This window comes from Lagenorhynchus albirostris, chromosome 18 (genome assembly GCF_949774975.1).
Source record: "Lagenorhynchus albirostris chromosome 18, mLagAlb1.1, whole genome shotgun sequence".
NCBI classification, from domain to species: domain Eukaryota; kingdom Metazoa; phylum Chordata; class Mammalia; order Artiodactyla; family Delphinidae; genus Lagenorhynchus; species Lagenorhynchus albirostris.
In genome coordinates, this window is record NC_083112.1 from 23589869 (window position 1) to 23612541 (window position 22673).

The 22673-nt window shown below is 38.0% G+C and overlaps 1 protein-coding gene across 4 annotated transcripts in view; it reads left to right on the plus strand.

Annotated features, from left to right (window-relative positions):
* Window positions 1-22673, plus strand: part of EPSTI1 (epithelial stromal interaction 1) — a 100583-nt gene that overhangs the window by 66680 nt on the left and 11230 nt on the right. For all 4 annotated transcript variants that reach the window (XR_009536778.1, XR_009536779.1, XM_060129178.1 and 1 more), the window contains one exon: window positions 21186-21259. Coding sequence is in view for 2 of the 4 variants with exons in the window: in XM_060129178.1 (XP_059985161.1) it covers window positions 21186-21259 (74 nt within the window). In the remaining 2 variants the exon portion in view is untranslated. The remainder of the gene's footprint in view (window positions 1-21185; window positions 21260-22673) is intronic.

The following is a 22673-nucleotide window of genomic DNA, read 5'->3' on the forward strand; positions in this document are numbered from 1 at the left end:
ATTGTTGAAAGAAATCATGTAAGTTGCCAATTTAGTTATTAAGCTACTATATAAACAATAAAGAAACCATGAAACATTTTTATCCCTTGGTGTTTAACAATTTTTTTTTCTTCTGACAAAGGCCTCATATTGAAATCCACAATTAAAGAAGCAATGTTATAGTAAGATTCTAGTAATTAGCATGTGGAAACTAAATCTGGTATACACGCATGTTGTATTTTCAGTAATGTCTGTTAAATCACATGAAGTGTTTCTGTGATCTTTTAATTTATTCCTAGGTCCTGAGGGACTTAGATACCGAGGGGAGTGTTGTGAAATCATTGGAGATACGATTTACTTTAAAATAACTTTTAGTGAGTTTTAAATAGTATTTTATAAAGTTTGGTGTATATATTCAGAATGTGAAAACCATTAAAAGTAGAACATTTTATAAAGAGAATGCTCAACAGATTAGAAAATCAGATCTGGGATTTAATTTTCAGGTTGAGCAGTTACTTTAGACAGTGAAAATTAAGCTTTTTATTTCTTAATCTTGTTTTTCTTCTGGAGTTAGACAAATATTGATACATACCTATTTTCTGGTTATTGATTAAACATTTTTTTTACATAAATTATTTCCCTTTACTTACTGAAGCTTTCAGTAAAATGAAGTGTGAGCGTATAGATAATTCATCACTAGGGACTTCAATAAGGGTAGAATATATAAGGATATTTACCTTGGTTTTGCTTCTCTCCCTTTTTGCTCAGTCTGTCATTGTTGGAAAATGTCCCCTGGAGGCATTTCCTGGCTGGTAGAGTCTGTTACTCCTTATCACTTCAATGGTTTACCTTAAGACAACGAGAAGAATCATGTTTATGGTAGGAAGATACAGAAAATAACACATTCGAATAAACCTACCTAGGGAGACAAAAGACCTGTATGCAGAAAACTATAAGACACTGATGAAAGAAATTAAAGATGATACCAACAGATGGAGAGATATATACCATGTTCTTGGATTGGAAGATCAATATTGTGAAAATGACTGTACTACCAAAAGCAATCTACAGATTCAATGCAATCCGTATCAAATTACCAATGGCATTTTTTACAGAACTAGAACAAAAATCTTAAAATTTGTATGGAGACACAAAAGATCCCAAATAGCCAAAGCAGTCTTGAGGGAAAAAAACGGAGCTGGAGGAATCAGACTCCCTGACTTCAGACTATACTGCAAAGCTACAGTAATCAAGACAATATGCTACTGGCACAAAAACAGAAACATAGATCAATGGAACAAGATAGAAAGCCCAGAGATAAACCCACGCACCTGTGGTCAACTAATCTATGACAAAGGAGGCAAGGATATACAATGGAGAAAAGACAGTCTCTTCAATAAGTGGTGCTGGGAAAACTGGACAGCTACATATAAAAGAATGAAGTTAGAACACTCCCTAACACCATACACAAAAATAAACTTAAAATGGGTTAAAAACCTAAATGTAAGACCAGACACTATCAAACTCTTAGAGGAAAACATAGGCAGAACACTCTATGACATAAATCACAGCAAGATCTTTTCTGATCCACATCCTAGATTAATGGAAATAAAAGCAAAAATAAACAAATGGGACCTAATGAAACTTCAGAGCTTTTGCACAGCAAAGGAAACCATAAATAAGACGAAAAGACAATCTTCAGAATGGGAGAAAATATTTGGAAATGAATCAATGGACAAAGGATTAATTTCCAAAATATATAAACAGCTCATGCAGCTCAATATTAAAAAAAAAAAAAAAACTCAATCCAAAAATGGGCAGAAGACCTAAATAGACATTTCTCCAAAGAAGACATACAGATGGCCAAGAAGCACATGAAAAGCTGCTCAACATCACTAATTATTAGAGAAATGCAAATCAAAACTACAGTGAGGTATCACACCAGTTAGAATGGGCATCATCAGAAAATCTACAAACAACAAATGCTGGAGAGGGTGTGGAGGAAAGGGAACCCTCTTGCACTGTTGGTGGGCATGTAAATTGATACAGCCACTATGGAGAACAGTACGGAGGTTCCTTAAAAAAGTAAAAACAGAATTACCATATGATCCAGCAATCCCACTACTGGGCGTATACCCAGAGAAAACCATAATTCAAAAAGACACATGCACCCCAGTGTTCACTGCGGCACTATTTACAACAGCCAGGTCATGGAAGCAACCTAAATGCCCATTGACAGATGAATGGATAAAGAAGTTGTGGTACATATATACAATGGAATATTATGCAGCCATAAAAGGAATGAAATTAGGTCATTTGTTGAGACGTGGATGGATCTAGAGACTGTCATACAGAGTGAAGTAAGTTAGAAAGAGAAAAGCAAATATCGTATATTAACGCATATATGTGGAACCTAGAAAAATGGTACAGATGAACCAGTTTGCAGGGCAGAAATAGAGACAAAGATGTAGAGAACCAATGTATAGACACCAAGTGGGGAAAGCCGCGGGGGGGGGGGTGGGCATGGTGGTGTGATGAATTGTGCAATTGGGATTGACATGTATACACAGATGTGTATAAAATTGATGACTAATAAGAACCTGCTGTATAAAAAGTAAATAAAACAAAATTCAAAAAAAAGAATCACGTTTATGGTAGGAAGATGCAGAAAATAACACATTTGTATCATTGCATCTATTCATGTGTTTGTTCATTCCATTCATTCAACAAGTATTTATTGAACACCTACTGTGGAGTTGGAGAGTAGATTCTCTAGGTTAAGTTGAGGTGACAGCACATTGATCCTGCCCTGTATGTCCCTGACTTTCACATTCTTACATTACTCTGGTCTCTGGTGACAGTAGGTTCTTTCTTAAGTTTAACTTCTCAGTATTTTACATTTGATGCAATTCCCTCTTCTAGAAATTTAGTTACAATTCCTTTTCCAAACTATACCTTCAGTATATTCTTCTCCACTGACTACTACATTTTTTATCAACAAACACATGCTGACTCTTGCCATTGTAAATAAAGAAGCCAACCAACTCCTTCCTTGATTCTGCTATCCTCAGAGCTAACACCTTTTCTGCTTCTACCAAAACAAACAAACAAAAAGGACAAAGGTAATATTACTGTAATCATACCTTTATTGCCCACTTTGTCCTTAATGCTTTATGTTCTGGTTTATATTCATAAATGTTCTTACTGAAACTGCTCTCTAAAGGTAAAATCCCTTCTGAACATTCAATGCAGTGGTCTTTTTGCAATCCCTCTATCTCTGTAACTCTGACATTATTTAACACCATATAAAGCTTTCCTTTTCTGGCTTTTTTTTTTTTTTTTTTTTGGTACGCGGGCCTCTCACTGCTGTGGTCTCTCCCATTGCGGAGTACAGGCTCTGGATGCGCAAGATCAGCGGCCATGGCTCATGGGCCCAGCCGCTCCGCAGCACGTGGGATCTTCCCAGACCGGGGCACGAACCTGTGTCCCCTGCATCGGCAGGCAGACTCTCAACCACTGTGCCACCAGGGAAGCCCTTTTTTTTTTTCACTTTATTATTCTGGTTGATCTATCTCAGAGTAATCCATCCCAGTATTCATCCATCCATCCATCCATCCTGTCAACAAACATGTATTGAGCTCCTATTATGTACTGAGCCTTCTGCAAGATGCTGGAGCTCCAATTAGAAACAGGATAGACAAGGTCCCTGCTCTCCTGAATTTTACTTTTTCATGGAGAAGATGGACAAAAGGAGACAAAAAACATTGCACTTTTGTTTTATAGTGATTAATCATTTGGTAGTAATTAATGCTATACAAGAAAAAATTGTGTGTTGTGATAACTTGAGTGGTATATAAAATACTGTCGATTGCCTAATTCTCTCCTAAAACCTTGTTTTTTTCCTTCATGTATTCATCCTACTTACCATGGCCTGTGTTTCCAAGAAGTCAGAAGAAATCAGTCCAGGGATCCATTTGCAAATGGTCTAACTGATCATGGAAATTCTAGTCTCCTTAACTATGATTGGATCAGCCATTGATATGGGAAGTAGTTCCAACCAATGAGACTTATGAGAAGCCTACCTTTTAGTACAGATTTTTATTAATATGTAATGTACTACTCTTCCCATTTGGTGATTTTTAGCTTTATGTTTTTGGTCTTTTAATTTTGTCTGATTCTAATATATTTTTCTGCCATCCTTCTTGTTAGAATTTAGGTGGCAATTTCTTTTTCCATCACTTAACCCCTGTGTGTCACTTGGCTTAAATTAGATTTCTAGTGACAAAAATGGCTGATTTTCATTTTACCCAATTTCGTAGTCTCTTTTAATATATTCTCATTTATTGTGATCGCTAGTGTATTTGCACATATTCTTGCTACATAATTTACTTTTTTTCCCTAATATCTTTATCGGAGTATAATTACTTTACAGTGTTAGTTTCTGCTGTATAACAAAGTGAATCAGCTGTATGTGTACGTATATCCCCATATCCCCTCCCTCTTGCGTCTCCCTCCCACCCTCCTTATCCCACCTCTCTAGGTGGTCGCAAAGCACTGAGCTGATCTCCCTGTGCTATGCAGCTGCTTCCCACTAGCTGTTTTACATTTGGTAGTGTACATATGTCCATGCCACTCCTCACTTCGTCTCAGCTTACCCTTCCCCCTCCCTGTGTCCTCAAGTCCATTCTCTACGTCTGTGTCTTTATTCCTGTCCTGCCCCTAGGTTCATCAGAACCATTTTTTTTTTTAGATTCCATATATATGTGTTAGCATACGGTATTTGTTTTTCTCTTTCAGACTTACTTCACTCTGTATGACAGACTCTATGACTTCTTTATATGGCTGAGTAATATTCCATTATATATATGTGTGCCACACTTCTTTATCCATTCATCTGTCGATGGACTCTTAGGTTGCTTCCATGTCCTGGCTATTGTAAATAGAGCTGCAGTGAACATTGTGGTACATGACTGTTTTTGAATTATGGTTTTCTCAGTGTATATGCCCAGTAGTGGGACTGCTGGGTCATATGGTAGTTCTATTTTTAGTTTATTAAGAAACCTCCATAATTTTCTCCATAGTGGCTGTATCAGTTTCCACGAAAGGTGCAAGAGGGTTCCCTTTCCTCCACACCCTCTCCAGCATTTATAGTTTGTAGATTTTTTGATGATGGCCATTCTCACCAGTGTGAGGTGATACCTCATTGTAGTTTTGATTTGCATTTCTCTAATGATTAGTGATGTTGAGCATCTTTTCATGAGTGAGTTGGCAATCTGTATATCTTCTGTGGAGAAATGTCTGTTTAGGTCTTCTGCCCATTTTTGGATTGGGTTGTTTGTTTTTTTGATACTGAGCTGCATGAGCTGTTTGTGTATTTTGGAGATTAATTCTTTGTCAGTTGCTTCGTTTGCAAATATTTTCTCCCATTCTGGGGATTGTCTTTTTGTCTTTTTTATGGTTTCCTTTGCTGTGCAAAAGCTTTGAAGTTTCGTTAAGTCCCATTTGTTTATTTTTGTTTTTATTTCTATTTCTCTAGGAGGTGGGTCAAAAAGGATCTTGCTGTGATTTATGTCATAGAGTGTTTTGCCTATGTTTTCCTCTAAGAGTTTTATAGTGCCTGGCCTTACATTTAGGTCTTTAATCCATTTTGAGTTTATTTTTGTATATGGTGTTAGGTGGTGTTCTAATTTCATTCTTTGACATGTAGCTGTCCAGTTTTCCCAGCCACTTATTGAAGAGGCTGTCTTTTCTCTATTGTATATTCTTGCCTCCTTTGTCAAATATAAGGTGACCATATGTTCGTGGGTTTATCTCTGGGCTTTCTATCCTGTTCCATTGATCTATATTTCTGTTTTTGTGCTAGTACCATACTGTCTTGATTACTGTAGCTTTGTAGTATAGTCTGAGGTCTGGGAGCCTGATTCCTCCAGCTCCACTTTTCTTTCTCAAGATTGCTTTGGCTATTCGGGGTCTTCTGTGTTTCCATGCAAATTGTGAAGTTTTTTGTTCTAATTCTGTGAAAAATGCCATTGGTAGTTTGATAGGGATTGCTTTGAATTTGTAGATTGCTTTGGGTAGTATAGTCATTTTCACAATGTTGATTCTTCCAGTTCAAGACATAGTATATCTCTCCATCTGTTTGTGTCATCTTTAATTTCTTTCATCAGTGTCTTATAGTTTTCTGCATACAAGTCTTTTGTCTTCTTAGGTAGATTTATTCCTAGGTATTTTATTCTTTTTGTTGTAATGGTAAATGGGAGTGTTTCCTTAATGTCTGTTTCAGATTTTTCATCATTAGTGTATAGGAATGCAAGAGATTTCTGTGCATTAATTTTGTATCCTGCTACTTTACCAAATTCATTGATTAGCTCTAGTAGTTTTCTGGTAGCATCTTTAGGATTCTCTATGTAAAGTATCATGTCGTCTGCAAATAGTGACAGTTTTACTTCTTTTCTGATCTGGATTCCTTTTATTTCTTCTCTTCTCTGATTGCCGTGGCAAAAACTTCCAAAACTATGTTGAATAACAGTGGTGAGAGTGGGAAACCTTGTCTTGTTCCTCATCTTAGAGGAAATGGTTTCAGTTTTTCACCATTGAGAATGATGTTGGCTGTGGGTTTGTCATATATGGCTTTAATTATGTTGAGGTAAGTCCCCTCTATTCCTACTTTCTGGAGGGTTTTTATCATAAATGGGTGTTGAATTTTGTCAAAAGCTTTCTCTGCATCTATTGAGATGATCATATGGTTTTTCTCCTTCAGTTTGTTAATATGGTGTGTCACATCAATTGATTTGCATATATTGAAGAATCCTTGCATTCCTGGGATAAACCCCACTTGATCATAGTGTTATGATCCTTTTAATGTGCTGTTGGATTCTGTTTGCTAGTATTTTGTTGAGGAATGTTGCATCTATGTTCATCAGTGATATTGGCTTGTAGTTTTCTTTCTTTGTGACATCTTTGTCTGGTTTTGTATCAGGGTGATGCTGGCCTTGTAGAATGAGTTTGGGAGTGTTCCTCCCTCTGCTATATTTTGGAAGAGTTTGAGAAGGATAGGTGTTAGCTCTTCTCTAAATGTTTGATAGAATTTACCTGTGAAGCCATCTGGTCCTGGGGTTTTGTTTGTTGGAAGAATTTTTTTTTTTTTTTTTTTGCAGTATGCGGGCCTCTCACTGTTGTGGCCTCTCCCGTTGTGGAGCACAGGCTCCGGACACGCAGGCTCAGCGTCCACGGCTCACGGGCCTAGCCGCTCCACGGCATGTGGGATCTTCCCGGACTGGGGCACGAACCCATGTCCCCTGCGTCGGCATGCAGACTCTCAACCACTGAACCACCAGGGAAGCCCTGCTGGAAGATTTTTAATCACAGTCTCAATTTCAGTGCTTGTGAATGGTCTGTTTATACTTTGTATTTCTTCCTGGCTTTGTCTCAGAAGGCTGTGCTTTTCTAAGAATTTGTCCATTCCTTCCAGGTTGTCCACTTTATTGGCATATAGTTACTTGTAGTAATCTCTCATGATCCTTTGTATTTCTGCAGTGTCAGTTACTTCTCCTTTTTCATTTCTAATTCTATTGATTTGAGCCTTCTCCCTTTTTTTCTTGATGAGTCTGGCTAATGGGTTATCAATTTTGTTTTCTCTGTGTTTTCTTTTTGTGGTACGTGGGCCTCTCACTGTTGTGGCCTCTCCCGTTGCGGAGCACAGGCTCCGGATGCGCAGGCTCAGCGGCCATGGCTCCCAGGCCCAGCCGCTCCGTGGCATGTGGGATCCTCCCGGACCGGGGCACGAACCCGTGTCCCCTACATCGGCAGGCGGACTCTCAACCACTGCGCCACCAGGGAAGCCCTCCCTTTTTTTCTTGATGAGTCTGGCTAATGGTTTATCAATGTTGTTTATCTTCTCAAAGAACCAGCTTTTAGTTTTATTCATCTTTGCTACAGTTTCCTTCATTTCTTTTTCATTTATTTCTGATTGGATCTTTATGATTTCTTTCCTTCTGCTAACTTTGGGTTTTTTTTTTTGTTCTTTCTCTAATTGCTTTCGGTGTAAGGTTAGGTTGTTTGAGATGTTTCTTGTTTCTTTAGGTAGGATTGCATCGCTATAAGCTTCCCTCTTGGAACTGCTTTTACTGCATCCCATAGGGTTTGGGTCATCGTGTTTTCATTGTCATTTGTTTCTAGGTATTTTTGATTTCTTCTTTGATTTCTTCAGTGATCTCTTGGTTATTTAGTAGTGTATTGCTTGGCCTCCATGTGTTTGTACTTTTTACAGTTTTTTTCCTGTAATTGATATCTAGTCTCATAGAGTTGTGGTTGGAAAAGTTACTTGACACGATTTCAATTTTCTTAAATTTAACAAGGCTTGATTTGTGACCCAAGATATGGTCTATCCTGGAGAATGTTCCATGAGCACTTGAGAAGAAAGTGAATTCTGTTGTTTTTGGATGGAATGTCCTATAAATATCAATTAAGTGCATCTTGTTTAATGTGTCATTTGAAGCTTGTGTTTCCTGTGTTTTTTTCATTTTGGATGATATGTCCATTGGCGAAAGTTGGGTGTTAAAGTCCCTTACTATGCTTGTGTTACTATCGATTTCCCCTTCTATGGCTGTTAGCATCTGCCTTATGTATTGAGGTGGTCCCGTGTTGGGTACATAAATATTTACAATTTTTCTATCTTCTTCTTGGATTGATCCGTTGTTCATTATGTAATGTTCCTGTTTGTCTCTTGTAATAGTCTTTATTTTAAAGTCTATTTTGTCTGATATGAGAATTGCTACTCCAGCTTTCTTTTGATTTCCATTTGTATGGAATATCTTTTTCCATCCCCTCACTTTCAGTCTGTATGTGTCCCTAGGTCTGAAGTGGGTAGACAGCATATGTATGGGTCTTGTTTATGTATCCATTCAGCCAGTCTATGTCTTTTGGTTGGTGCTTTTAATCCATTTACATTTAAGGTCATTATCCATATGTATGTTCCTGTTACCATTTTCTTAATTGCTTTGGGTTTGTTTTTGTAGGTCTTTTCCTTCTCTTGTGTTTCTTGCCTAGAGAAGTTCCTTTAGCATTTGTTTTAAAGCTGGTTTGGTGGTGCTGAATTCTCTTAGCTTTTGCTTGTCTGTAAAGGTTTTAATATCTCTGTATAATCTGAATGAGATCCTTTCTGGGTAGTGTAATCTTGGTTGTTGGTTCTTCCCTTTCATCACTTTAAATATGCCCTGCTAGTCCCTTCTGGCTTGCAGAGTTTCTGCTGAAAGTTCAGCTGTTAACCTTATGGGGATTCCCGTGTATGTTATTTGTTGCTTTTTCCTTGCTGCTTTTAACATTTTTTCTTTGTATTTAAGTTTTGATAGTTTGATTAATATGTGTCTCAGTGTGTGTCTCTTTGGGTTTATCCTTATGGAACTCTCTGCACTTCCTGGAATTGACTATTTACTTTTCCACGTTGGGGAAGTTTTTGACTATAACTCTTCAAATATATTCTCAGACCCTTTCTTTTTGTCTTCTTCTTCTGGGACCCCTATAATTTGAATATTGGTGTGTTTAATGTTGTCCCAGAGGTCTCTGAGACTGTCCTCAATTCTTTTCATTCTTTTTTGTTTTTTTTAATTCTGCTGGAATTTATTTCCACCCTTTTATCTTCCAGGTCACTTATCCATTCTTCTGCCTCAGTTATTCTGTTATTGATTCCTTCTAGAGTATTTTTAATTTCAGTTATTGTGTTGTTCATCACTGTTTGTTTGCTTTTTAGTTCTTCTAGATCCTCATTAAATGTGTGTTATATTTTCTCCATTATGTTTCCAAGATTTGGATCATCTTTACTATCATTACTCTGAATTCTTTTTCAGGTAGCTTGTCTATTCGTCTTCATTTATTTGGTCTTGTAGGTTTTTACCTTGCTTCTTCTTCTGTAATGTATCATTTTGTCATTTCATTTTTTTTTTTCTTTTGATCGGTGATGCGGTATGCCTGTCTTTCTGGTTGTTTGGCCTGAGACGTCCAGCATTGGAGTTTGCAGGCAGTTGGATAGAGCTGGGTCTTGGTGCTGAGATGAGGACCTCCAGGAAGCCTCACTCTAGTGGATATTCCATGATTTCTGAGGTTCTCTGTTAGTCCAGCAATTTGGACTTGGAGCTCCCACCACAGGATCTTGGGCCCAACCTCAGGCTGGGAACCAAGATCCTGCAAGCTTCATGGCATGGTAAAAAAAAATAATAATAATAAGGAAGAAAGAAAGAAAAAAGGAGCAGTACAATATCAAAGAATTAAAATACAAAATAAAATTAGAAAGATAAAAAATATATTAGGAAAAATAAAACTATAATTAAAACAACTGCAACAAGGTAAAATAAAACCATAACAGAAAAAAGAAAAAAAAAAAACGGGGGAGGAAAAACACGCCAAAAGCAGAGCACAATAACAAAGTATAAAGAATTAAATAAAATTAGAGAAGTAAAAGATTTATTAGGAAAAATAAAAATATAAAAGAATCAACAACAATGAATGAACAAGGTAAAACAGAACCCCAATGTAAAAGAGGGACTAAAAAAAAAGAAGCCTTGGCTATTGGTGTGGAGTTTAGCAGGGGTGGAACTTAGGCAGGGGTGCGGTTTAGGGTGGGGTGGGACCGAGGTGGGGCGTGGCGTTTTAGCGGGGGGCAGGGCCTAGTCAGGGTGATGTTGAAGCATGGGGCAGGGCCTCTGCTTAGGACCTGCAGTAAGGGGAAAGGCCAGATGTCGAAAGGAGGGCCTCTGGAGTGTGGAGTTCCGGAGTTTGGAGGTAGGGCGCTGAGTGAGGTTGTGTGGGTGGGGTTTAGCCCCAGCGCATTGGAGGGGGTCTCAGAGGGGGTCTCCAATTGTAGAGGTGGGGCCCTGGGTGGGGGTGTAGGGGTGGGGCTTGGGCTCTGCAGGGCAGGAGGGAGGCTCTGAGGGCAGAGGATTAGGCCTGGGAGCCCAACAGTCTTCCCGGTGACTAATGGATAGGGAAAGCACTGCCCCCATTCCCTTCTGTTCCTTCACGCCCCTCCCCTACCATGTCCCCCAGGGTCTCCCCCATCACTGCTGGATCCCTAACCATGGGTGGGTCCCGCTGGGTGCAGGAACTCCTCCTCTCCCCCTAACCACCCCTCAGGGGTGTTGGTCCTGGAGGTCCGGGCTTTACTTTTGCTCCCCCTTCCTTCCCTCCCCCTCCCTCAGGATCCATGCAGCTGGAGGAGGCATAGGTGGGCAGAGAATCAGGCCCAGGATCTCAGCAGGTTCCTGGGGGCCCAAATGGGCAGTGGAAACCTGGCCACACTCCCTTTTGATCCTCTGCCCTCCCAATGGTTCCCCAATTTGCCCCTTTGGGTGTGGGATGCCTTTCCCTCCCCCAGCCGCCCCTCAGGGCCACCAGTCCCATCCCACCTCCACTTCTCCTCCCCCTTCACTCCCCCCATGCCCCACATCCTACCCGGTTGCTGGGGGTTCCTCCCGTCCCCTTAGATGTCCGTGGTCCCCCACTGGTGCCTGGTAGGTGCCCTAGTTGTGAGGAGATGCGAATACTGCATCCTCCTAGTACGCCATCTTGACTCTGCCCCTCCTATATAATTTACTTTTTAACTACATTTTCTTTCATGCTTTCTGTTTTTTATTTTCTTGACTCTGAATTTTCTGTTCCATTTATTTATTTTTCCTCTTTTCTCTCCTCTCCTTTACTCCCCATCATAAGAAATTTCACAGTGTTTTTGTTTTAAATTTTGTATGACCTTTGGTTGGCCTATTTAAGCTCAAAATATAAATCTCACTCCAGTTCAGGGAAATTTCTATTTTCCTTTCACATTTCTTCCTCTGTATTGTCTCTTCTGTCCATTTCTGGGTTATGTATCAAGTGGCTTTCGGAAATTCTATATCTGTTCTCTATCTCAGTTGTTTTTCTTATACTTCCTGTCTCTTTGGCCTTTTCCGTTGCATTCTGAAAGAAACCTTGAGCTAGATCATCCTGTTCACTGCGTTTCTTCATGAGTGTCCATTCTGCTTACTTGGCACATGCATCAAATCTGTTTATTTACCAAGGTTGCTGACTTACTTTTTCATAGCCACGTTCTGTTTTATAAGTGCAGTAGTCTTTCTGATCTCTTCATTGATGGTAATTATACAACCATTAAAATTTTCTATTTACTATTTTAGCAGTACTTTTTTTCCTTTCCATTTTAAGTTTTATCTCGTGTAGTTTTCTTTCTCGAATGTTTGGTGATTCTTGGTTATCTCCTCATGTTTCTTTGGGCACATGGCCAAGTGAGATATACAGGAGCCTGTCTTCTGCGTGTGGCAGCCTCTTGTTCTCCTAAAGTCAGCAGGTACTGGGACACTGTCCTGTTTCTCTGAGCTCAGACACCCTTCCTCCATTCACTGTTACCCAAGGGGCCATGTCAGTGCTTGCTGCTATGTACAGAAGCATGGGAGGGGAAGAGCCCACTGCCAAGCTCATCTCAGTGTAGTTCTCCAACTGGTCATCTTCATGAATGCCTCCCAGATCTCCTTCAGAAACACAGCTAACTCAGCCCTGGTTTATCCTGCATGCTTGTTTCTCCGTATAGTTTATTTTGTCTCCTTTCTACCTTCTAGGAATTCAAAAAAATTTTTCTGATAGGCTGAGTGCACTTACTGATTTTGCATGGTTATGGATTTTATACAGTCATTTGGAAAGTAAAAACAAACCAAAAAATGAGAACATACTTAAATTATTCAATGACAGAGAAAATTATCATAGAATACACTAGAAATCGTGGTGAGAGCACTTTATGGGGAATGCATTCAAAGCTGTACCCTGAGATGCTCTACTCAGAGAAAGAAAAATCATAACTTTAAATCCAATCAGTACTCAAAAGAGAAATGAATTAAGTATCCAGCCTAAGAATTTAGAACAAGAACAATAAACTGTACTGAAGGAAGTAATTAAGAACAGAGATTAATAACAAAACTTCAAGAAACAGCTGTTATAAAAATCCAACAGCTTGTTCTTTGATAAGGTCAACAAAATGAACAGATCTCTGGTAAGTCTAATGAAGAAAAGATTACACAACTGCCATTTCTACTGTTTCTACACAACAGTAGAAATGAGTGGCTAGAACCACAGTTTTAGAAAAGATTAAGTTTATATTACTATATATAATACTATGGTAATGAATATGTGGATTAAGTGAATGGTTTTATGAGAAAATGTAAAACTCTAAAATGATTCAAAGAATTAAAATAAAGACAAATGAAGATGTGAGTGATTTCTAAAATTTTCTGAGAATTACTTCTCCCTAACAAGCTAAACGTGGATAATTTTCCAGGCAAGTTCATCAGAATTTTCAAGGAACAGATTGTTTTTCTATGTTCTACGAATTGTTTCAGAGAAAGGAAAAAGATGAAATAATTTAGAATTAATATTATTTAACTGTCATCCCCATGATGTCACAACCTGGTAACGGGAGAAGACACACAAACACACACACACACACACATACACACCCAGAGATTTATAGATATTAACATCTGAAAGAAAATTCTAACCTAATGGGATTTTTTTTCTCTTAAATAATTTACCAAGACATAGTAAGGTTTTTTCTTCGAATGCAAAGATGACTAGCTATATATTATAACTTTTTATATCATATCACTGCAGATATGATAGGTCGTGAGAGAAAAAGAATTTGACTACCTCTGTAGTTGTAAAAAATGGGCATTGGTAAGTTAAAATCTATCAATTAAAAAAAACATAGTGAGCTAGAAATAAAATTTTTTCTCTTAAGATACATATAGTCTTCCAAAGCAATAACCAACATTAATGTCAGTGGTAAAATATTAGAACAGTGAACAACATAAGGGTATTTGCAACCCCTACCACTAACCAGTGTTGTTCTGCAAATTCTAACGTAGTGCTTCTCAATGTTATTTGAAGAAAAACTCTTTTTAGTGAAGGGGAAAAAACCTTCAGTGTTGCATGGAACAAGGTTTGGGACTTGTTTTAGTCAACTTGATAAGACAAAAATAAAAAAAGGAGTTTGTCTAATTATTGGAAATAAGTAATTTATAGATGACAGCAATCTGCCCGTACAACCCAAGAGAATCAACTGAAAAATACTTAGAACAAATGGAGTTAGAGTTGGTTATAAAACATTTATATAAGAATCAACAACTTCCTCAAATATTAGCAAAAAATTAATTAGAAAATAGGGGATAAAAAGATCTCATCAAAAAGCAACTATGGGGACTTCCCTGGTGTCACAGAGGTTAAGAATCCACCTGCCAATGCAGGGGACACAGCTTCGAGCCCTGGTTCGGGAAGATCCCACATGCCACGGAGCAACTAAGCCCGCGCGCCACAACTACTGAGCCCGTGCACCACATCTGCTGAAGCCCGCGTGCTTAGAGCCTGTGCTCCGCAACAAGGGAAACCACTGCAATGAGAAACCCACGCACCACAACGAAGAGTAGCCCCCGCTCACCACAACTAGAGAAAGCCCGTACACAGCAATGAAGACCCAATGCAGCCAAAAGTTAAATAAATAAATAAATAAAATTAAATAAAAAATAAAAAAAGATTTAAAAAGCAACCATGTAAAAAATTGCTCAATCCCTAAAAAAAAAGAACCCCCCAAAACCCCCCAAACCTAACCCCCCCCAGAAAACCTGAGAACTTTCCTGTGATCCGTTAAAGTAAATTTGAATAAAGTAGAGATGGCTGATACCCCTTAGTGGTAAAATCAATACTGTAATAACTACAGTTCTATCCAAATTAATTAGTGAGTTAAATGGAATTCCAATAAATATCTCAATGGAATTTGATGTAGGTTGAAAAACTATATCTACACTTCAACTGGGAGAATAAGCACAAAATTAAACAAGAAGTTTATAAAAATACGGATAATAATTTGTATGTTTGCTGGGGCAAGGAGGGCTTACACTATTAGCTATTAAAAAACATTACAGACTCCCTTGTACTGCTGCTGGTAAAAGGGGAACTGAAGGGCTATCTGACGATACCAAATTCTAAAGAGTTTCCTAAATATAAAAGTATGAGATCTAAAAGGTATACATCTATTCTGAGGAAATAATCAGAGATGCACACAAGTTGTTTATGTAAGAGTGTTTATTTTAAAAATCATCTTAATGGAAAATTTGAAACAATTTGTTCAGCAGTAGAGGATTTGAAGATTTTGAAGTTTGGAATACAATGCATCAATTACTACTGTGTTTTAATGACGCAGGAATATGCTCACCTACGTGAAACTGAAAAAAGGCAAGATTATAAAATAGAGTCTGGGTGAGTTTACAAGCCTACGTTTTCTTCTTATGGTAGTTTGTGTGTGGATTACTTCATGTCTCTAAACCTTATCTGTTATGGATGATAGTGATGTTATTTACCTCATGACATTGTTTCTAAGATTATGTGAGAGAGAGCACGTGGAGAGTTTATCCTATTGCCTGGCATGTGGAAGCCTGTAAGTGTGACTCGAGGTGTTGATAAGCAGTTATAATTTCTGTATGTATGTAAATCAAGAAATGAAGGAAATATACTGACATGTTAAAGGAGCTTATCTCTGGGTGGAGGGTTTTAATGAGTGATTATTATGTTTTCCTTCATAGTTTTTGTATTTTCTACATTTTTGACAATGTATAAGTAAATTTCATGAGAAAAAAATTTTTTTAAGTTAGAAAGAAATTTAATTTCTTAAAAAATTTCTTAAGTTAGAAGAAATTTAATAGGAAGTATTTATGGGTGGGAGATAGAGAGCTGTGTGATTCAATGACTATTGTAGCTGAAAGTCTACAATAGTAGACTTTTCAGAAAGCTGAAAGTTTCTTTATATTAAAATGATAGAATTAACAATAACTAGTAAGAAAGGAGTACACATTATTAATGCTATTTTTTCACTCTCCTACTTTACCCATGAGTATTTACTTCCTTGGATTTGGTTGGTCTCCTCTCGATATTTTGAGGTCATTTCCACTTTTTCTCATAGCCAAGGACATCTTTGTTCTTCTGGGCAAAGTTACTACTGTGGGGAGCCACAGAACCAAGACTCCTCTAAGCTGTCCCCGGCCCCAAACTCTTCTCCTGTTTTAAAAATCATTCAAAGTAGGGGTTCTTGAACTTCATGGCATTAACTCTCCTGCTTCTACTATGCTTTTCCTCTTGTTGAGTTGAGAGAACACTCTCTCCCGGGAGAAGTATGTCCTGCCCGTGTGATGGCACTTTCATGTTTACATAAAGCAGTCGAGCTGAACCATGTCAGAACACGTCCCACTGGAATTCAAACATGATTTCAAAATGACCCTATCCTAGTCTCCAGTTACTACAGCCTTGCTTTGGAACATGCCTTTAAACTCATCAGCTTTCTCAAGCATCCAGCCTTGAACACACCTGTTTGTTGTACAGTTGAGCCTTTGGTAAACTGCAACACAGAGAAGTGATTTCTATAACCTCTAGCAGGAGATGGTGACCCTTTTCCTTCTTGCTGTTAGCTTGGGCCCCCAGCACTGATCCCTGGCAGCCCTTCCTCCAGTGAGAGCAATCCTGGCAGGGTGGGCACAGAAAGTGGCACCGTTTGCAGTGTTGTCCTCATTGACCAGTGTTTACAGGAGGTTCTGCTCTTGGCATCTCCAAGATGATATTTTGTTTTTCCTAGTACTTAAGTACCTTCTCTGTATGGAGCTCTGTCTGAATGCAGGGAGATGAGCAGAGCAGTGAGAAGACACACACTCTTTCCCCTGGGAGCCTTCATGGATGCACTTAAAATGTCGAACATTCAGGAACATTTATTCCTTGTCTCTCATTTGCATCTCTTCCTTCGTATTCCTGGGTCATGTTGCTTGAACTTGTATTTAGTAATGCATCTTTTTGTTTTGTATCACAGTTGTTTCTGGGTCTGTCTCTCTCATTATACTGTGATTTCCTTCAGGTTGGAGCTGGGTCTTCCTTGCATCTGTACCTTCAGCCTGAATCCAGATGTCTGGAAAACGGTTGGTGCTTCACAAATTTGTGTTGAGTGAGATAAGATTTGACAGTGTCTCAGATGCTGTGCATCATGTCCCTCTGGCTTAGAGTGTTTTGATTTTCTTAATGTCCAAAGCTCAGTCCTTGGAACAGGAATGACTTATTTTGTATCTATCCAACGAGGTATTGCACTTATGTGTGAGAACCGCATCAATGAACCAGGAATACGCTTATAAAGCATGCAGATGCATCTGCAGTGGCTGTCAGTTCAGCAGAACAAATTAATTAGTTGAAATAATCCTTGTGGCACCAAAGGAAAACCAGCCTCTCCCTAGTAAATATGGTTTGCTGCTTATAGAATAATAATCCTGAGTGCAGTGGAGCTAGAGCCCCCCCTTCTGCCACCTGGAGCAGTGGTCTTGCATGATGATGCCTCATCAGTTCCCTTACCCTTCCCTCCTGCTGTTTTCTCCTCTCCCCTGTCCTTGCCTCTGTAAGAGGATGCTGCGTGCTATTCTCTTCCCATCCTCTTTACTTCTTCCCTGAGAGTCCTTGGCTTCATGATGTAGTATTTTGCTCTTTTACATTTTTACATATTAAAAACTGTATATCCACTGGGATTTTTAAATAAAGGAAAGCATAAAGAAACAGAAATGGTCTCCCACACAGATAAACCTTCTTGATGGTTTGAGGAAGTAATATATTCACATGGTTCAAAAATTTAAAAAAAACCACTACTTATGATATTAAAGTTTCCTTCCTCTGCCTATCTACTCGCTAGGCTTTTATCTCAGTGATAGTTATAGTTAGCATTTTAGTATGTGGTTTACCATAAAAATGTCTAAAATATGATGTACACCAGCATATGAGTTAAAATGGATGTATGTGTATCTTTTCTATTTACATGGAAGAGTCCCCCACGAAATTGCTCTGAACCTAACTTTTATTATTTAATGTGTCCTAGAGATCTCACCATAGGCGCCCCCCTCAGTCTGTCTAAATCTTTGTAACTGCTGCAGAGTATTCTGGTGTGTGGATGGTCTACCTTACTGTGCCAGGTCCTTGTTAATGTGCATTAAGACTTTCTCCTGAACTTTCACTGTTTCAATAATACAAGTGTGCCTCTCCTTTTTTTTTTTTGCCTCTCCTTTTATACATATCTTTGAACACTTCTGCAAAGGATGTGTACATTTTACATATCAATGTTTATTGCTCTCCAAAAACTAAATTAGTTTTTATTAACTTAGACACTCCACCAAAGTGCTAGGATGTACCTGATTCTCTATTAAACTTTTCTAGTTTCTCTCACTGTGATAGAAGAAAAATTTTATCTCATTGTTTTGATTTATATTTCTTTGACTTTGTGTGAAGATGATGACTATTTTTAATTTACAGGCAGTCTGTAGTTTATCTGCCAACTTCCTCCTCCTATCCTTGGCCTTTTTCTGTTTGGCGGTTGTGTTTTCCTTGTTGGTTTATATAAGGTCTTTAACTACCTCCTCAGGCCTTCCCTGAGACTCCATCTAAAATAGGAACTGAGCCACTGAGCCTCACAACAGTGTGTTTAATCCTCTGCATAGGATTATGGGCGGATATTTTTCTCACTTATTCATGGGCTTCGTTTTTTCCAGAATATAAACTCTTAAGGAGCAAGGATCTCATCTATCTTGTTCATTATCATTTCTCCGTCATGTAGATCCAAGCCTGCCTCATAATAAGCACTCAGATATTGTTGAATGACTGAATAAAAGAATAATTGAATTAGCCTATGTATGTCATAAACATTTTCTTAAGTTTTTTTTTCCCCAATTGAAGCTTTGAATTTTCATACAGCCAAATTTATTAATCCTTTTCCTTTACGATTTCTGGGCCTTCCTCATTCCAAGTTTATAAATAAACTTACCCATGCCTCCTTTGGAAACTTCTGTGGTTCCATCTTTTAGATTCAAATCCTAGGGCTCTATAAAATTTATTTTGATATAAAAATAAAGGATCTTGTCCTAATTTTCTCACAGTAGTTGGCTAGTCCATCATCATTCATTGAACTCTCTCTCCTGCAAGGGTTTAGCACAACAACTTATGGTAAACTGTGTTTCCATGTAGTAAGTCTTTACCTGGACTCAATCAGATTGTTTTAGTTACTGTAGTTTCATGATATGTTTTAATATTTGGGGAAGCTGGTTCTCCCTCATTTCTTTTTTTTTTTTTTTGCGGTACGCGGGCCTCTCACTGTTGTGGCCTCTCCCGTTGTGGAGCACAGGCTCCGGACGTGCAGGCTCAGCGGCCATGGCTCATGGGCCCAGCCGCTCCACGGCATGTGGGATCTTCCCGGACCCGGGCATGAACCTGTGTCCCCTGCATCGGCAGGCGGACTCTCAACCACTGCACCACCAGGGAAGCCCACGAAATGTTTTTTAAAAAGGCACAATAAGCCAGTATGTAGAACAAAAGAACAGGCCAGGAGGCTGGAGCAAAAAAGCCAAACAAACCAGGATATCAGCACAATTTCAAGCTGGAAAGTAGAGCAGGAAAAGGCAGAACTCATTTTCAAGAAGTGGTAACACTGAAGTTGAAGCAGTCCCGATACAAGTGTGGAATTGGAGGCAGCTGGTATTTCTGAGGGCTAGGGTTGAAAGAAGGATGACTTGGAAATCTAACTCAGGAATGGTAAGACCCCTAGGACCCTTCCCCCACCTCACTGAAAGTTTAAAAAAAAAAGTTGTAAGGATGAGGGATGAGGATGGTGGTGTACCAGGAAGGGAAGTTGGAATTGGGATGGAGGTAGTAATAGAGATATAAATCTTCTCCATGGTAGGAAGCCAAAAAAAAATACTATTTTTTTTAAATTAAGAAACAGAATATTCATGCTTTGAAGGAGATAAATGACAGATGAAACTACACACAAAAATTGAACATGATTGTGTGGGTGAGGGAGAGGACTGGAGCTTCTTTTATTTTAATATAAGCCTAGTATAAGTAATACTGTTGCTTGGTAGACTTTTAAACTATGTTCATATAGCGACAAAAATTAAAATGAAAGACTTTATGCCATTGTAGAGAATGGGTCTCTAGCACAAGGCTTGGCATCTAGGTATTTAATAAGTACTTGTGAAGTGGCTGAATGAATATTATTCAGTTATTTAGAAAAGTCTCCAATTTCACCCTTGTCATTGGTGCTAGGTAGAAATTAGAATTAAATAATGTGCTTTAGGGATTAATGAGTAGCATATTTGGATTATCACGGTATAAGAAACCAGTCTTTATTCTGGAGACTATCGAATGTTGGAAGGCCTTTGAGTATAGTTAAAAGAACAAAATGTCAATCTGAACCTTGAATTTATTTTATACTTTTCATCATGGAAGTATGGGGGTTAAAAAAATACATGTGTTCGTATGTGTTTATCAAGAGGTGACAATATTTTCTCTCTCAGAAAACCTCTTTGACTTAGGCACTAACTTATGACGTGGGCCTGATAACTTCCCTCTGCCTTTTTCTGTCTTTGACATGAGGTTATAACTTGGTCTGCCTCAAGATGTATGCAGTTGAGTATTGAGATTCTCTGGCACCTAGTTCTTTGGTTTAATACTGTAAACACAGTAACTGAGTGTGGAAGTTGTTGCCTCTTCCAAGAATATAATCAGAATGTCAGAAACTAGAGATTTAGTTTTAGTAACATGATCTCCTATTTGAAGCAAAGTATCCTCTCCAGGGAGTCCAAAGTTCTGCTAGTATATGAAGTAACCAGTCAATGATAGGTGAGTATTATTCTCCAGAATGGAAAGTGTTTTTGGAATTGCTCTACAGAATCAAGTCCAATATATATTTGTAAGTAGCCATGAATTTGTTGGGGAAAAAGAAGCTTTTTTTAGATAAATTACCAAGAAATAGTATTGTGTAACATTCGTTAAGGAACTAATTTGTTTTTTCTTTGTAAGACACAGGTGAGCTTGGCTCACATTGTGTTTTCCTCTGTGTTACGTTGTACCGAATGGTCTAATATCTTGAACATGCACATTGGCTTTTTAATCTCACAATTTTACACTCACAGAGTTATTATTTGACTAAGGCACAATTATTTTTGCTACCTGGTTATGTAAGAAAATAATTTCACGTGGAAATGGTACTCAAGTAAAAGTTTCAAAAATGAAATATTGTACCAGCTAAGGTCAAATACTTAATTGATTTGGGTGTCTTCTGTACAACCATGTTAATTGAAAACCATATTTTAAAATTTCATTGTTCCTAGAGTGAATTACTGGAATTTAAACGAGAGCAAGAGGAGGAAGAAAGAGCCAAAATCCAGCAGGCTGAACACAGGAGGTATAAATGGCAATAAAATGAGCATCCTTGGTTAAAACACTACCTATAAAGTTTTTTCAATGTTTTGGGGAAACACTTAAGTAATATTGAATACAGTTTTGGAATCTATATTACCTTTGAATCTTTATATTATTGGGGTGTGGTATTTGTGAGGATGCCAGCTGCTTTGCGTGCACACACACACATACATGTACAATATCCAATTCTTCTGAACTGGGGGCATAACTTGACACTAGAAAGTGAAATCAGCTCTCAAACTATATGTTTATTTAGGTCATACTTAATTTTCCCCCCATGGAACAAAGCATACTAATCCTTTGATATGATGCTTTACCATTTGTAGACTACTTTAGAATGACTGAACTAGTATAGATGGTAAGATACTCATACTTGAATATAAAAGCTCAGACAAGAACTACCATTAAAATTGTTTTATGTTGACTAACATATTAGGGAAAAAATCTTAAAATAGAACTAGTAAGTAATTTTTAATAGTGGAAATAGTCTCTATCTTATTTCTAATGTCAGGCAGTAAGAGTACCCAGAATATCATGTTGATGTTGGACCAGTGCTCGTAACTACCATAGTTATCATTATTCTAGATTTTCCTAGGGAGCAGCTGGGTTATTTGAGTTTACTGCAGTGTGATTGTCTCAGGAGAAGAATTTAATGTAAAGGCTTTCATGACTTAAAGGAGCAAATTCTTTTGAAACTGACTGGCTTCACTTATGTGTTTAACCCTCCCACTATCACTAAGGTGTATTTTTAAATTGTGGTGGTTTCATTTTGTAAATGAGACTTTAAAAAGTGTTAATGGAAGCTCCCAGTTCTGCTGCAGCTGCCAACCGTGGATGTGTACTCATGTTATTTTGACTGGATTTTTCTGCTTCCATAGCCCAGTCAGAACAGTTTTAAAATATCAAATGTGAATTTATGTGTTCTTCTCTGGTTATAAGGAAACATAAAAACTCTGATACACTGGTTAGACTATTTTGTTGGGTAAAGGGGAACTGTTACTGCTACCTATTTTATAATAAAGTAGGTCATGAATTAGTTTAGTCTTTTACTTTTCTTTCTCTTTAAAAGTCTTCCTATTAAAAAACCTGATATTGTATTTCTATAACACTGGTTAGTAGTAGCCAGTTACTTCTCTGAATTTCTGAGAATTGGATTATAAAGCTTTAAGCATTTTAAAGATAGTGGTATGTCACATTAATAGGTCCCATTGCTAAGAAATTAATCTTCAATGGGCACCCAATAAAAATGCATTATTTGATTAGAGGTGGAAAAGATTACTTTTTTGTTACAGGAACCTTGACCCTTATTCTTTATTTCCTTATTGCTGAACACCTAAATATTGGTGGCACTATTTATTTCCTACATCTCCTATTCTTTCTATTGATTCTAGTTAAAT